General features: G+C 34.4%; 1 protein-coding gene across 1 annotated transcript in view; it reads left to right on the top strand.

Annotated features, from left to right (window-relative positions):
- Nucleotides 1–15,909, top strand: part of plch1 (phospholipase C, eta 1) — a 108,892-nt gene that overhangs the window by 4,196 nt on the left and 88,787 nt on the right. The window contains exon 2 of the mRNA XM_067390632.1: nucleotides 14,092–14,203. Within this exon, the coding sequence (XP_067246733.1) occupies nucleotides 14,125–14,203 (79 nt within the window). The 5' untranslated portion in view covers nucleotides 14,092–14,124. The remainder of the gene's footprint in view (nucleotides 1–14,091; nucleotides 14,204–15,909) is intronic.

The following is a 15,909-nucleotide window of genomic DNA, read 5'->3' on the forward strand; positions in this document are numbered from 1 at the left end:
GCTTTTATGTGATATTTTACTTTGGTGAATATATTTTATCTCTGGATATCTTTTAATGCATGTAGTAAGTAGTCTATGTTGTGTTCTTCAAAAATTTGTCATTCATAACAAAGTCCTTCTCAATTCTAGCTGTATTGTTAATAAAGAATGATTCTAATCATGTTGAAAACTTTCTGGGAATTCAATGCATAATAGATGGTGTTGTGGGAGGATTTAAGTGGGCGAGTGGTTCAGCAAAATGGGTACTGAATACAAAAGCTTGAAGAGATCTACGTACCAACATTGTGATGGTCTCGAAGATGACCGATTAAGACAACAGCACTATCTGTTGGAAATGTGTTTGTGAGTGAAACAAACTTTCAGATAGCGATGAAACATGAGTCAGCAGTTCAGCTTGATTGATCTGGAGAGTGAGAGCGGCTGTCCTCTCTTTCTCCAGGATAAGGGAGGGGTGTGAAGAGGGGGAAAGTGGCTTGCTTTACAGTCGGAAGGGGTGAGGGTTCACGGGGTTAGACCCTACCCCCACTGTTAAATCTATTTTAAGTGCTGTCACCCCAATCCTCTGTGCTTAAACCCTCTCATCCTCACTGATTTATTAATGACCTTTCTTTCCTCTGTTATAATTACAAGAATCACAATGGATGCAGACTTAAAGGGTCATGAATTGCTTTTTTTATAATGTCCTTTGAGGTCCACTTATAATGTTAGCAAGATTTTTACAACGAAAACATCCTAATTTAGAAGTAAAAAGCTGTTTCGGTCATGAATGCATAAACTAACTTTTCTGCATCAGCAATGTTTCTGAGGTGGAAGAAGGCTGTTTTGGTAATATATGAAATATGATTTTTGAAGGACAAGTTGCTGTCTAATATAATACCCAGGTATTTAACTGTACACAGCAAAATCCCCAGAGTTAAATCAACTCTGTTCAGAGTACATATGGTCCCTCTCTAAATAGTGTTAAAATAACACTGAAGCAGGGTTAAATTTAATGAGATAATTAAGTAATTAATTAAGTAATGATTTCACAGTAGTGATGAACACCTGCTGTTAACAAGCAGAATCACAAAAAAAACCAAGAAAAAACACAAGAACTACAAGTGACTTAAGTCACAGCCTTATTAATTGCTTAATTATCTCATTAACTTTAACTCTGCTTCAGTGTCGCTTTAACACTATTTAGAGAGGGACCATATGTACTCTGAGCAGAGCTGATTTAACTCCGGGGATTTTGTTGTGTAGAGGATGGAGTAACAGTACATCCTTCTAAATGCAGAGATTGTAGTCTAAGAGATTCTGTGTACAGGTTTTTAGTCCAATAAGTAATACTTCAGTCTTATCTGAATTTAATAGAAGAAAATTACAGGTCATGCAATCTTTAACACACTCTGTCAACTTGGATAATTTAGAGATTTCATTTCATCTGGTCGTGATGAAATATAGTCATCAGCATAGTAGTGGAAACTAATTCCATGATTTCTTATAATATTACCAAGTGGCAGCATATATATTGAAAATAACAGAGGTCCTAACACAGATCCTTGTGGCATTCCCTAATTTATTGACGTTATCTTAGATTTTTCTCTGTTTAAATGGACAAAATGGTACCAGACGGTCATGATAGGTACGATATAAACCACCTTAATGCATGTCCCTGAATACCAGTGTAATTTTGTTGTCTATCTAAGTCTATCTATAGTGTTGAATGCAGCACTGAGATCAAGTAAAACTAGTATTAAGAAATTCAAGCCATACATGTTTGAGTGTGATCGCAGATACTCCTCAAATACCAAAGATACTCCAGTCTGCGACAGCGTAGTTATTAATAATCTTTATTTATGTTTATTCCTTATATATTTGTTAATATATGTAATTATTACATTTTATTAATGTTGAAATGAAGACGTTGCATTACATAGTTGAATCATTTGACAATTGTGAAACATTTATGCATATTACATATGCTTTATAAGTCTTGATTGTGGCAAATAAAGTTTAAGTACTTGGAGTTAGCACATTTATAGTTGACAAATGATAACTTATGGTGTTTTGTGTAAACAAATACTTTTGCTGCAATGCAGGGTTAAATGCTATTTTGAATTAGTACTAAGTAGTTGCTGTATTTTTATGGAGGGGGCATCAGATGATCTGTTGAGAGGCAAATCATTACTGTCTGCTTTAGTTTAGAGCATCTGTCAGAGCTGAAATCAGCCTACTGCTAAATACATGGGAATCTAATACCTGTTCCTTCATGGACTTCAGACTGAAATAAAAGCCTTTAAAAGGCCAGTGACACCTGATGAATATGATGATGGAGAGCTGATTGTTTGTTATTATTGTGTAGGTGGCATTAGTCTATTTATAAACAGTAAATCTTCCACAGAATATATACTGTATACATTTTTTAATTGCTATCAGGATGTAAAAAGAGTTTCAACCAGTAACATTTCCTACCCTGACTTAAAATATCTAGTCGTGTCTGTGATACAAGTAATGTGAAATGTGTTTTGACTGGAACTGACATCGGTGACGGCAGTGTGAAAAGAACAGCAATCCGTCGACTTTGAAAGTGGGCAGCATAACATGCAGGCGAGAGTTTTTAAAGTAACTTTAGGAGAGATAAATATAATTAATTGTGCATAATTTCTTACTTGACAAGATAAACACAATTGATGACTAAAGGGGTGTTTACCCTGTGATTTACAGTGGCAAACCAATTGAAAGTCATTTGTTTTTAATGAGAGCTTGCAGTTGAAGGTGACATTAACAATAAAGACTGATGGTAATGCAACAAAGTTTAGCAGCCTAAATTTATGCAAATGTGCAGCGACACAATGTGATTACTAACGTGATTGATACGGTTAATGCAATTGAGTAGAAACCCCTACTAGCAGCCAACAATATAGCAGCTTGCCAAACATCCAGGGACTTGATTGTTTCCATCCACCTTTTTTTAAGCACATTTTGACATATTGCATAAAAAAACACTGGGTAGAAACACCAAGATGTGCATAAATTCTAAAAATGCGCATTGTGCACTCAATTGAGGCGGATACATTTTTTATCCTGTAACAATACATGTGCATAAAGAACGATAGAAAAACATAAATCCCTCCATGCATCAACCAAGGACTAACCAGCAGACCAGTCGCATCACAGCATCTCAAATGCTGGTTTGATCATTCTGAAACACCTGAGCCAAAGTCTGTCATCAGAATGATTTGGTTTAATTCCCTCCAGAAACGTCTCACATGATTGCGTTCCAAACGCCAACATTCGAATGCGTTTATTGCGTTTCGTCTGCCGCTCTGAGACACAAGTCGTTTATGATGGAGGATAAAAGAGCCTCAGTTTCAATTTTTTTTAACAGATATTTTGCACCAGTTTCCCATGAAATGATGATTTTGTTCTCTTGAACACGTGGGATGGAAACACTGCTTTATTTTGTGCAATATTCCAATTTTAATTCCAAAGTTAAATTCGCAACCTTGGATGGAAACAGCTAGTGTGAACACCCCTAAAACCTTCAATGATTTGTGTTGGTTTTATACAAAGAAATATGACCACTGCTCCCACTCAGTGAGCCTTGTTACTGAAATGAGTCCATCCTTGATTTGCTTCTGCAACAGAAGCTCAAGAAGCAAGACTTGCATAATCCAGGAAGGTTATATTTTTCCACTTCCTAATAATGGAACCAGATTGTATTCCTCGGGGTCAGATAGGACTTTCTTATGACAGTACAAACAGCATGGTATATTGAAAAGCCAAGTGCTCACATTACCACACTCTGACACTATAATCATTCTCAATTTTCTCCCTCTGTGTGGATAATGCCTGCTGAAAGGGGCTGCTAGCCTCTATTCCCATAGCTAATGTGCCTCATAGTCACAGGAATAAATTCCTCAGGCACATGTGACAGCTTTTGATTACCCTCACATTTATATTCCAGCTATTCTGACAGTAAGCGACAAATCATAAGATGAGAGAAACCAGGAGAGCTGAATGCAGCGAGGGTCTTTATCCTCACACTCACGGTGGGCAGTTTTTCAAACAGGTCTCCTGGACCATATATGGGTTGCATTAGAGCATGTTTTATTTGTCTTTGAGATTCAAAACTCAATTCATGGCTGTGTGGTTCAATTCAGACATTCGCTTTGATTTTGAGAAGCTACTCTTTCCTTTAAAGGGGACCTATAATGCCCCTTTTGCAAGATGTAATATAAGTCTCTGGTGTCCCCAGAATGTGTATGTGAAGTTTCAGCTCAAAATCCCCCACAGATCATTTATTATAGCTTGTCAAATTTGCCCCTATTTGGGTGTGAGCAAAAACACAGCGTTTTTGTGTGGGTCCCTTTAAATGCAAATGAGCTGCTGCTCCCGCCCCCTTTTCCAGAAGAGGGTGCAGCTTAAACAGCTTGTGCTTTGGTTGCTCAACAACAACAAAGCTGGAGAATCTCACGCAGCCAAAATGAGGATTGTCAGTAATGGTGTAAACTTTGACTTTAGATTGTATTTATGCTTCAAAATTAAAGTTGTGTTCATTTGTGAAAATTACCATGATGAACAAAATGTGTAAGAATCATAAGCTTTTGTTAGTCACAGACTTTATTTTCTGCAATAATCCAAAAGTCAATGAAAAAATCCTATTGGGTTTTTGTCGAGGGAACTAGGGGGATGCTAACATCCATATATAAAAATATGTCATCTCTGCACCAATCTATAAAGTCATATACATCTGGGATGGCTGGAAGATGGAGTACATTTTTATTTTGGGGAATATCCCTTTAACATACCTCCCGTGGAGTCTCTTGCTAATCTATCTGTCCAGTATTGTACATTTTAAACTAATCATATTTAATTTACATCTCCCTTCCGTTACTTCTGTTAGCTCTTTTTCCAGCAGCACCTGTTGCGTGTTCGTCTGCTGGTGATTTATGGGAACATCCTGAGGGAGAAAGTTCCGGAAACAGCGAGACCCCCGTCGGCTCCTGCTGTAGTGTCTGATTTCAGCTTGTTTCAGGAAATTAGTGCAGACTGAGGTCACAGGTTCAAACGCATAGACTTTGTGGGGGGCTCTAGTTTGAGTGGATGGTTTCTGTTCCACGGGCCCTTTATTCCAGCTCTGAATTATGGGAAGCAAAGTGCGTATTGTATTATATTTTATCTGTGTGAGCGGCAATTCATCTTTGGTTTCAAACTGGCAGTTTTAGGAGTCTGATTATAAATTATTCCTAGCAAAATGACATTGTCATCCTAACCGAAATGAGTTTCTCGGATGTAATTTCTGGTTTGGAAAGAGAGGGGGATAAAGTAGCACTTACATATCTTTCTGATGAAGGCATTGAAGTTGACAACAGTTTTTAAAGAAATCAAGTCTGTGTTTGTATATATTGAGTAAGTTTGATATTTTTATTTACATTTAATTTTTTCAACATTTTTTTAATTAAATTATATTTTTTATTTAATGTATTCATTCATTTAATTAATTTATTATTCATTCAATTTAACTTTATCATTTATTCTTTTGTATGTGGCCTTTTCTCTTTATTATATAGGTAGAGTAGTTGAGAACTGACAGGAAAGTAAAGGGTGAGAGAGAGGAAACCTGGATCCTCTGTGCCACAGCTCTGGCTAAATTTGACCTTATTTAGTTATTTTAATTTCTAAAGCTAGGGGTGTGCAATTGTGAACAAGTTATTTTTTTTGCATGCATTTTAAAGCCTTGCCAGTTAAACTTTATATTCGCAGTCTGTTCTGACATAAACTTTTCTGAGAATGCACATAACGTGAGTACTGAACTAAGTTCTCTTTCACATCTTATTGCATTTAAACTGTCAAATACACCCGAGGTTTACATAAACACAGTCGATTATTAAACTCTTAAATGAATGGCTGCATCTGAAATAGCATACTTCCCTACTATATATAGTAGGCGGAAAACAGTATCTGACAAAAAAAAGTATGTCCGAATTCACAGTACTCATAAAAGAGGCAGCAAAATGTACCTGGATGACCTATTACTTCTGGTGAGATTCTGAAGTGTGCACACAATAGACACTTTACTATCCCATGATGCCACAGAAGAGGATTTGTGAATGCCAGTGAAGTGACACAACTGATGCTGGTAGGTCACATGACAGTAACAACATGGCGAATGTAGTACATCCAGTTTACATTCATACCAAACACACTCATACTCTATAGAGCATGCTATTTTAATGGTTGTGAAGTAATTATTGAAAATAAGTACTTACTCAAGAGAGTATGTGATTTCGGATGCAGCCAAACATTTCGGATATATTAGATCCGTGTGTAACGGACGTAGGCCAGTAAGAGCTGTGCATGTAAACCTCACTCCCCTGATCTCAAGAGACGCTCAAGAGGCGCTCTAGCAACTTACGCTAGAGACTGTGGTCTCTTTATTCCTTTATTCCACCTCTGAATTGCAAAGTGCATATTGTTTTATATTTTGTCTGCGTGAGCGGCAATTCATCTTTAGGTTCAAACTGGCAGATACTACGAGCCTGGCAATAAACTCTCATTATTAAATGTTATACAGCCTACTAACACTACATCTCAGATTTTTGCATATTTATCAGATGCTTTAAATGATTTGCATGCTGCTAAATATATTCTGATGGCTTGAGAAAGACACTAGCTGTTCTTTCATTCATTACAGATCAAACAAACGAATGCGCGATCGGGTTTTTACCGCTCATTTGCACGCAACGTCAATGATATCACGTCACTCGGTCGGTAAATTAACCTGGTCGGGAGGGACTCGGAGTGTGCGCTCTGAGAAGACAAATCACTCAAAAGTATACGAGAAGAAGGGATGAGGTGACGTCTGTAGGGACAGCGGGACAAGTTCTAAACAAAGTCCCTTTAAGACAAGTCATTTCACTCGGCGGCCATCTTTGAAACGCCTCTCGGGCATCCTGGGCATCATGTAATCTCTTTGAATGGGGAAACATCAAATTCATCAAAACTGTTCGCCAACCTTACGATTAAATTTCATATTTGAAATCACCAATGAAATCTAACAACAACTGAACCGGCTCATAAATTTGGTTTCTAAACGCTCGAATCATGACAAAAAAAGTCTGACTGTTTCCATAGAAACCGGTGATTCTAACGGCCGCTGAAGTGACGTGATGACTTTACCAGTCGCCGATTGGCTCTTATTTAGAAGGTGGGACTTATTCCGCCATATTGCACGTTACGCTTTCTCCCATTCAAAACAATACGAGTGGCAAAAGGTCTAAGCCACCGGAGGCCGATTTAAGTAACGTAAATAAATAAAAAGGAAGAGGGGAAAACATGCAAAACATAAAGGCATGTATGCCTTTGACTCATATCGTAATAATAGTAGGCAAATAATAAAATATGGCCTATCACTTATGTTATGTTGCTTGCTATGATATTACACATTGGCCAACAATATTCATTTTTCTGTCCAACTAGCTTAACCAGACAGTAAAATGTGATTTTGTAACATGTAACTTTTTATTTTAAACAAACGTAATAGCCTACTTTAATATTTTACTGTAAAATTGTGCCATTTTGTAGGATGTATGGTATTTTGTGTTATTTATTTGCCTCAATTTGTAATAATTTAAGTATATACATTTATATAAAATAGCAAAATTCTATGTTAAATCCACTTTTCTACATTTCTAAATTTCATTCATAGTTATAGACATGAAAAATGTGCCTGGGTTTAGTGGACGATTACTGCCATCTACTGGAAAGCAAACACTTTATTAAATTAAAATTAAAATAACATGAATTTTTAACTACAGCCACTAGATGTCTAGAAAATTAATCAATGGTATCACATTATAAAATCATTATTATAACTGTAAAAATAACTCTATATCAAATTTTAGCATTTTTTGTACTATCATTTGTACTATCATGGGTATTTGAAGATATTTTTGAAAAATACAATTAATTGTATGAGAACAGTGCACTATTGCAGACTTATATACTTTTTAAATACTTTATATACTTACATACTGTTTTAATTACATTATTTTAATATAGTCAGTCGTGAATTAAAGTGGGTCCGTCTAAGGCATGAAACTCCAGGGCTAAAAATGAGTCCCAATCCGGCCCTGGCTTTACTGCAGTTTAACCAAAAAGGTTCAGATAATGTATGGATGGTCCCACTCATTTTTTTGTGACTTTTCGAGTCATTTAAAAAAAAAAAAAATTAACGTAAGAGCACCCGACTCGTTCGAGTTGGCGGTTCGAACAGGAGGGTTAACATGTGCATTTGGTCTTAAAGTGACAGCAGCCTAATAAACCTGTCATTTTTGTGTCATTAATGATAATCAAACAACAAAAGACTGAAAAACTTCAGTATAGTTTAACAAGAATCAGTGTATATTTAATTCATATAATAAAGTTTATGTAGTTTTATTTTGTTCATTTGTTCATCTCCGTTTCTTCTTGAATGCTACTGTTAAATTCACCTAGTGTAGCTGAAAAAAATTAAAGCACTGTTTATTTCATTTATACCAAATATTGTATTTGTCCTATTATTTGTAATTTGCATCTTATTTTTAATAACAAAGATAACAACATTTTTTTTTACTTTGTAAGCCAAATTTTTAAAATAAAGAAAATTAGTTTGGTTGTACTGCTCAGAGACTTGCAAAATAGTCTTAAAAACCAACATGAAATTGTGATAATATTGTGGATCCTGTCTGGAAAAAATAAAATAAATAAAAAATGTGATATGATATTTTTGCCATATCGCCCACCCCAACCTACAGCTGCCGTATTGAGCATTACAATGTCTCCCATTCATTTTTTTTTCTTTTGAGTGATCCATCTGTTCCCCCTTAAAATATCTCTGATTTATGAGTGAAGACCACATGAGGACAGAATAATTATATCCTTCAGATGAGAAGGTCCTCATTGTTTTGCAAGTAATTAAAAGTCTTCTGGTAACACTTTACATTAAGGTTCCCTTTGTAAAGGGTTTATAAAGGTGTTTGTTAATGAGTAATAAGTCATTTACAAATGCATTATAAATCATTAATAATGCAGTTATAACTGCATGAATAAAAAGGCGACTTTAATGCAATACCTGCCAAATAGTGAGCCGTTTTTAACTCACATGTTATAAATGCTTAATAAATGTATTTATTAACATATTTAACTCAAAACCAGATTTCTGGTTTATTTTATGATGCAGCAAAAATTGACTATCATAATTAGACTGAAGGTTGTTGTATTTGTGCTTTCTTATTAATATCTCATGACTGCCACTTGTCTTACTATGTTGCTTACCAGAAGTTTTTGTCTTACCCATGATACTCTCCAAAAAGGTCATGATGCCTCTCCACAGCAGTGTATAAAAACAAAATTATTGTTTTTTTAAAGACAAAATTCCAACTTTATTTTTAAAATAAAACAAAAGATAATAACCATAACTTTATTATATATTAAAGTCTGCGTGAACCGGATGTTGCAAACGACTCTTCTCCAGTGTTGTGACGTATTTCCAAGTGAAACAGAATATTGAATAGAGGGCAGAGTTTTACTTTAGTGCTCCTCCTTTCCATCTCTCGCACTCCTCCTCTCCATATCTCACTCATAGCAGACGAACGGTTGCAGAAGAGTGGTTTACACGTTTTCAACCCAAGCCGTCAAACTGACGTTATCAGAGAAGGAACGCCATTCCAGACCAGAAGTAACTTTTTCAGATTTTGATTAAAGATTACTGTGACAAACAAGTTTTTTCTGTGTTTTAACTTGCACGGATTCATTGTTCACCACAAGACCCGTAATATGACCAGTAATAATAATAATGTAAAGTGAAAACCTGTGAACCATTTATTAATGAGTTATGAACATTAACAACCTATGAAAAGGAACCTTAATGTAAAGTGGAAACCTGTGAACCATTTATTAATGAGTTATGAACATTAACAACCTATGAAAAGGAACCTTAATGTAAAGTGAAAACCTGTTAACCATTTATTAATGAGTTATGAACATTAACAACCTATGAAAAGGAACCTTAATGTAAAGTGAAAACCTGTTAACCATTTATTAATGAGTTATGAACATTAACAACCTATGAAAAGGAACCTTAATGTAAAGTGAAAACCTGTTAACCATTTATTAATGAGTTATGAACATTAACAACCTATGAAAAGGAACCTTAATGTAAAGTGAAAACCTGTGAACCATTTATTAATGAGTTACGAATATTAATAACCTGTGTGAACCTTAATGTAGTGTGCATCGTGTTTATTAAAGCAGACGCAGATCTCTTTTGTTTTTTTCCTGGTGACATATTTTATTGTTAAAATATTAATAAGCAATTAATAATTATTCTTGATATCATGATAAAGGATACTGTAATTTTTGGGAGTGCCAGAGCGGTTATTTATTTAATATAAAAAGCTAACACCGCGAATAAACATATAATATACAAACTAACACAGCGATTATAATATAAACACTTGAAAAACATAGTCTGCAATGTCACTTCAGTTAGCTTACCCATCAAATCAGTAACTTTAAACACAAATTTTACTTTAGAGCATGCCCTGGTAACTGCATGACTTCTTCTCATGATAGTGGCAAGGCTTTATTGGATGCTCACTAGCGCCAACTCCTGTCACACGCCAGAACACGCATGCTTAGTGATGTAACCCTGAAAGAGTATATAAGTATACAGAGTATATAAGTATATAAAGAGTATATATAAAGAGTATATATTAGTATAGCCTAATATATTATTGTCATGTCTAGTTTTCTATAACTTTCTTCATAATAAAAAAAATGCTTCATCTGAATCCTGCTCCCTGACTGCTCTTTACACCAAATGTGACAATAATGTATAATGAGCAATGCATTCTTCTTCTATTTATAATTATTATTATTATTATTATACGCAGTAGTAGTAGGCTGTATACTTTATTATTCTCTTTCGGGTTCTCATCACTATGCGTGTTGATTCTGGCGTGTGACAGGAGTTGGCGCTAGTGAGCATTCAATAAAGCCTTGCCACTTTTGAGAAGAAGTTACACAGTACTGTTCCAACATGCGTTGAAGGGAATTTGTGTTTACTGATTTGATGGGTAAGCTAACTGTGGTGAAATCGCAGACTTTGTTTTTCTAGTGTTTATATTATATTAGTAATCGCTGTGTTAGTTTGTAGTTATCTTAAACAAATAACCGCTCCGGCGCACCCGCGCATGTACTGTACGGATGACCAAAGCCAAATAACGTACTCAAGTTACAGTGGCCTTTATCATATCAGAAATATCTATTAAATGCATATTAATATGCTGCTAATGTTCTGTAATGGTGCATTAGGTCATTGATTTAATGGTTTACACAACTGTTAATTAAAAAAAATACATATTTAGGTGCCTTTATTCAGCTTAATTGTATCAAATATGTTTGGCTTATAGGTGTGATGTTTATTATCTTTTCTGAATACTTGATTGTTTCTCTGAATGTTTTAATTTAAGTTTACCTGCATAAGCCACTTTTCATGAGAAGTCATGCTCTGTAACTTTGTGCTGTAAAAGATTTTTTATTTTTTTCAAGTTTAAAGTTGTGTTTACTGAGACATTCATCAAAAATAAAATATTTCATCTGAAAAAGATATTATCTTCTGTGTACATTAATAATTAATAAATACATGATTAACGTGTGTTCACACTACATTAAGGTTCACTTTAATAGGTAATTAATGTTTATAACTCATTAAATGAGTTCCACTTTACATTAAGGTTCCTTTTCATAGGTTGTTAATGTTCATAACTGATTAATAAATGGTTCACAGGTTTCCACTTTACATTAAGGTTCCTTTTCATAGGTTGTTAATGTTCATAACTCATTAATAAATGGTTCACGGGTTTTCACTTTACATTAAGGTTCCTTTTCATAGGTTGTTAATGTTCATAACTCATTAATAAATGGTTCACAGGATTTCACTTTACATTAAGGTTCCTTTTCATAGGTTGTTAATGTTCATAACTGATTAATAAATGGTTAACAGGTTTCCACTTTACATTAAGGTTCCTTTTCATAGGTTGTTAATGTTCATAACTGATTAATAAATGGTTAACAGGTTTTCACTTTACATTAAGGTTCCTTTTCATAGGTTGTTAATGTTCATAACTCATTAATAAATGGTTCACAGGTTTTCACTTTACATTAAGGTTCCTTTTCATAGGTTGTTAATGTTCATAACTCATTAATAAATGGTTAACAGGTTTCCACTTTACATTAAGGTTCCTTTTCATAGGTTGTTAATGTTCATAACTCATTAATAAATGGTTCACAGGTTTTCACTTTACATTAAGGTTTCTTTTCATAGGTTGTTAATGTTCATAACTCATTAATAAATGGTTCACAGGTTTTCACTTTACATTAAGGTTCCTTTTCATAGGTTGTTAATGTTCATAACTCATTAATAAATGGTTCACAGGTTTTCACTTTACATTAAGGTTTCTTTTCATAGGTTGTTAATGTTCATAACTCATTAATAAATGGTTCACAGGATTTCACTTTACATTAAGGTTCCTTTTCATAGGTTGTTAATGTTCATAACTCATTAATAAATGGTTAACAGGTTTCCACTTTACATTAAGGTTCACTTTCATAGGTTGTTAATGTTCATAACTCATTAATAAATGGTTCACAGGTTTTCACTTTACATTAAGGTTTCTTTTCATAGGTTGTTAATGTTCATAACTCATTAATAAATGGTTCACAGGTTTTCACTTTACATTAATATTATTACTGGTCATATTACGGGTCTTGTGGTGAACAATGAATCCGTGCAAGTTAAAACACAGAAAAAACTTGTTTGTCACAGTAATCTTTAATCAAAATCTGAAAAAGTTACTTCTGGTCTGGAATGGCATTCCTTCTCTGATAACGTCAGTTTGACGGCTTGGGTTGAAAACGTGTAAAGCACTCTTCTGCAACCGTTCGTCTGCTATGAGTGAGATATGGAGAGGAGGAGTGCGAGAGATGGAAAGGAGGAGCACTAAAGTAAAACTCTGCCCTCTATTCAATATTCTGTTTCACTTGGAAATACGTCACAACACTGGAGAAGAGTCGTTTGCAACTTCCGGTTCACGCAGACTTTAATATCTAATCAAGTTATGGTTATTATCTTTTGTTTTATTTTCAAAATAAAGTTGGAATTTTGTCTTTAAAAAACAATAATTTTGTTTTTATACACTGCTGTGGAGAGGCATCATGACCTTTTTGGAGAGTATCATGGGTAAGACAAAAACTTCTGGTAAGCAACATAGTAAGACAAGTGGCAGTCATGAGATATTAATAAGAAAGCACAAATACAACAACCTTCAGTCTAATTATGATAGTCAATTTTTGCTGCATCATAAAATAAACCAGAAATCTGTTTTTGAGTTAAATATGTTAATAAATACATTTATTAAGCATTTATAACATGTGAGTTAAAAACGGCTCACTATTTGGCAGGTATTGCATTAAAGTCGCCTTTTTATTCATGCAGTTATAACTGCATTATTAATGATTTATAATGCATTTGTAAATGACTTATTACTCATTAACAAACACCTTTATAAACCCTTTACAAAGGGAACCTTAATGTAAAGTGTTACCAGTCTTCTATTTTAATAGAAAAATTCTTGAAGATATATATCACCTTTATCTTATTGTTTCACACCTTTAATGCATTATGTATTTGTAATTGTAGTGGATTTGCATTAAACTATCTCAGGTCACCTTCAGTCCTCTCTATCCCTTTCTACCCAGCACACATACACACTCCTTTTTATTCTCTCTCTCATCTCTTTCTCCACAATCTCTTGTAATCCCATCAGTTCAATCAGTGTTGTAACTGTAGGACTGCACCTGTCATTTCCAATCAGAGCGTTTGTGTCTGACGAGATGTGAGACTCGTGTGTGATCAGGCTTCACACTGAACACCAACCTCTAGCTGTTATGGGTCAAAACATTTACAATCATATGAGTATCATATCATCATGCGTATTTTAATAAACATCTAATACTGTTTAATAAGCCATACTGTATATGTAATAACACTTTTCTCCATTACAGATATTCCACTCTCTATCCTTCCTGGATCCCATCATGAGTTACAGGAAGATGGACAGGCATGGAAGTCCACAGTATTGCCGTCATTTTCTGACTGACAACAGCATCTTCCATGGTAGGTTTATGCTTGTATGATGGATATATTGTAGATGGATATATAGGCTCCAGATCTTAAAAAATGTGAAAGTTGGTCTTTGATTGCTTGACCGTCAACTGCAACTGGTATTGGTATACACAAGGTGGTGCTGTCTCTCATGTCATGAGGATAATAAAGCATCAGGGAATTGCCACCTACGGTACAGAAAGGAAAGGAAATCCATCCTCCTTGACTTGATGGCATTTGTTGTGTCCCCAAGGCCACATCGCTGGACACAAAACTGACAGCTTGACAGAAATATTACTACAGTACCTTTTACAAATCGCTACAGATGGTTTGAAAAATGAAGGAATTTGTCCAGAGTGCTTACATACAGATTGGAGAGACAGGAGGAGAGGAGGGAATATTGACAGATGTGCTACGAGCCTGGCAATAAACTCTCATTATTAAATGCTATACAGCCTACGTAACGCTACACCTCAGATCTTTGCATGTTTATCAGATGCTTTAAATGGTTTGCATGCTGCTGAATATATTCTGATGGCTTGGGAAAGATGATAGATGTTCTTCCATTTATTAAAGATCAAAATGAGCTTCATTGCAGTTTAACCAAGAAAGACTTTTTTCGAGTCATTTAAAAAAAAAAAAAAAAGGCATGTAAATTAAATGGAAACTTCTATAATGCATGTAATAATACATTTTCCCACGAAAATTAATAACATTTTATAATGTCATGGGAAAGTTTGAGGTCGCTGAGAATTTTAAAATGTTTTTACACTTTTTCAGGATTCTTTCATAAGAATCTTTTGAAAGTTCAAAACAAGAACAGCATTTATTTGAAATAGAATTTTACAAATGTCTTTTCTGTCACTTTTGTTCAATTTACTGTATGTGTTCTTGCTAAATAAAAGTATTGATTTCTTTTTTTTATTTTTTTTATGCCTATTATTTTTTTTAATAAGTATTACCGATATTGTTTCTATTTTTTTTAGTTATGGCCAATTATGAACAATTTCTTTTACTAGAAATTACTCTTGTAAGTGTGACCTCTATAAAATGATTCTTAAAAATACCTACAAACAACCGGAAAATAATGGAAAGTAATTGGTCAAAAAGTGTAGAAATGCTGTCTTTTTGAGTAACACATGATTGTCATTTTAAGGAGCTATTTCGTCCTGATATAACCCTTAAAAGTTGCTTTTGTGGGTCTGTCTCAATTCATATATTACTAAATCATATTTTTGACTTAAAGGATTAGTTCACTTTCAAATTAAAATTTCCTGACTTACTCACCCCCATGTCATCCAAGATGTTCATGTCTTTCTTTCTTCAGTCAAAAAGAAATGAAGGTTTTTGATGAAAACATTCCAGGATTTTTCTCCATATAGTGGACTTCAATGGAGCCCAAATGGTTGAAGGTCAAAATTACAGTTTCAGTGCAGCTTCAAAACGTTCTACATGATCCCAGACGAGGAATAAGAGTCTTATCTAACGAAACCATCACTCATTTTCTAAACAAAATAAATAAGTTTTAACAATAAATGCTCATCTTGAGCTAGCTCTCTTCTTTTTCTCTATTAGAATTCCGTCAGCGTAGACACTGCTAAGTGTATCACTGCCCTCCACAGGTCAAAGTTTAAACTAATTGTTATATACTTGCAGTAGCATATTGTATATGACAATTTAGTTCAAACTTTGACCTGTGGAGGGCAGTAATACACTTA

Source organism: Chanodichthys erythropterus, chromosome 7 (genome assembly GCF_024489055.1).
Source record: "Chanodichthys erythropterus isolate Z2021 chromosome 7, ASM2448905v1, whole genome shotgun sequence".
Taxonomy (NCBI): domain Eukaryota; kingdom Metazoa; phylum Chordata; class Actinopteri; order Cypriniformes; family Xenocyprididae; genus Chanodichthys; species Chanodichthys erythropterus.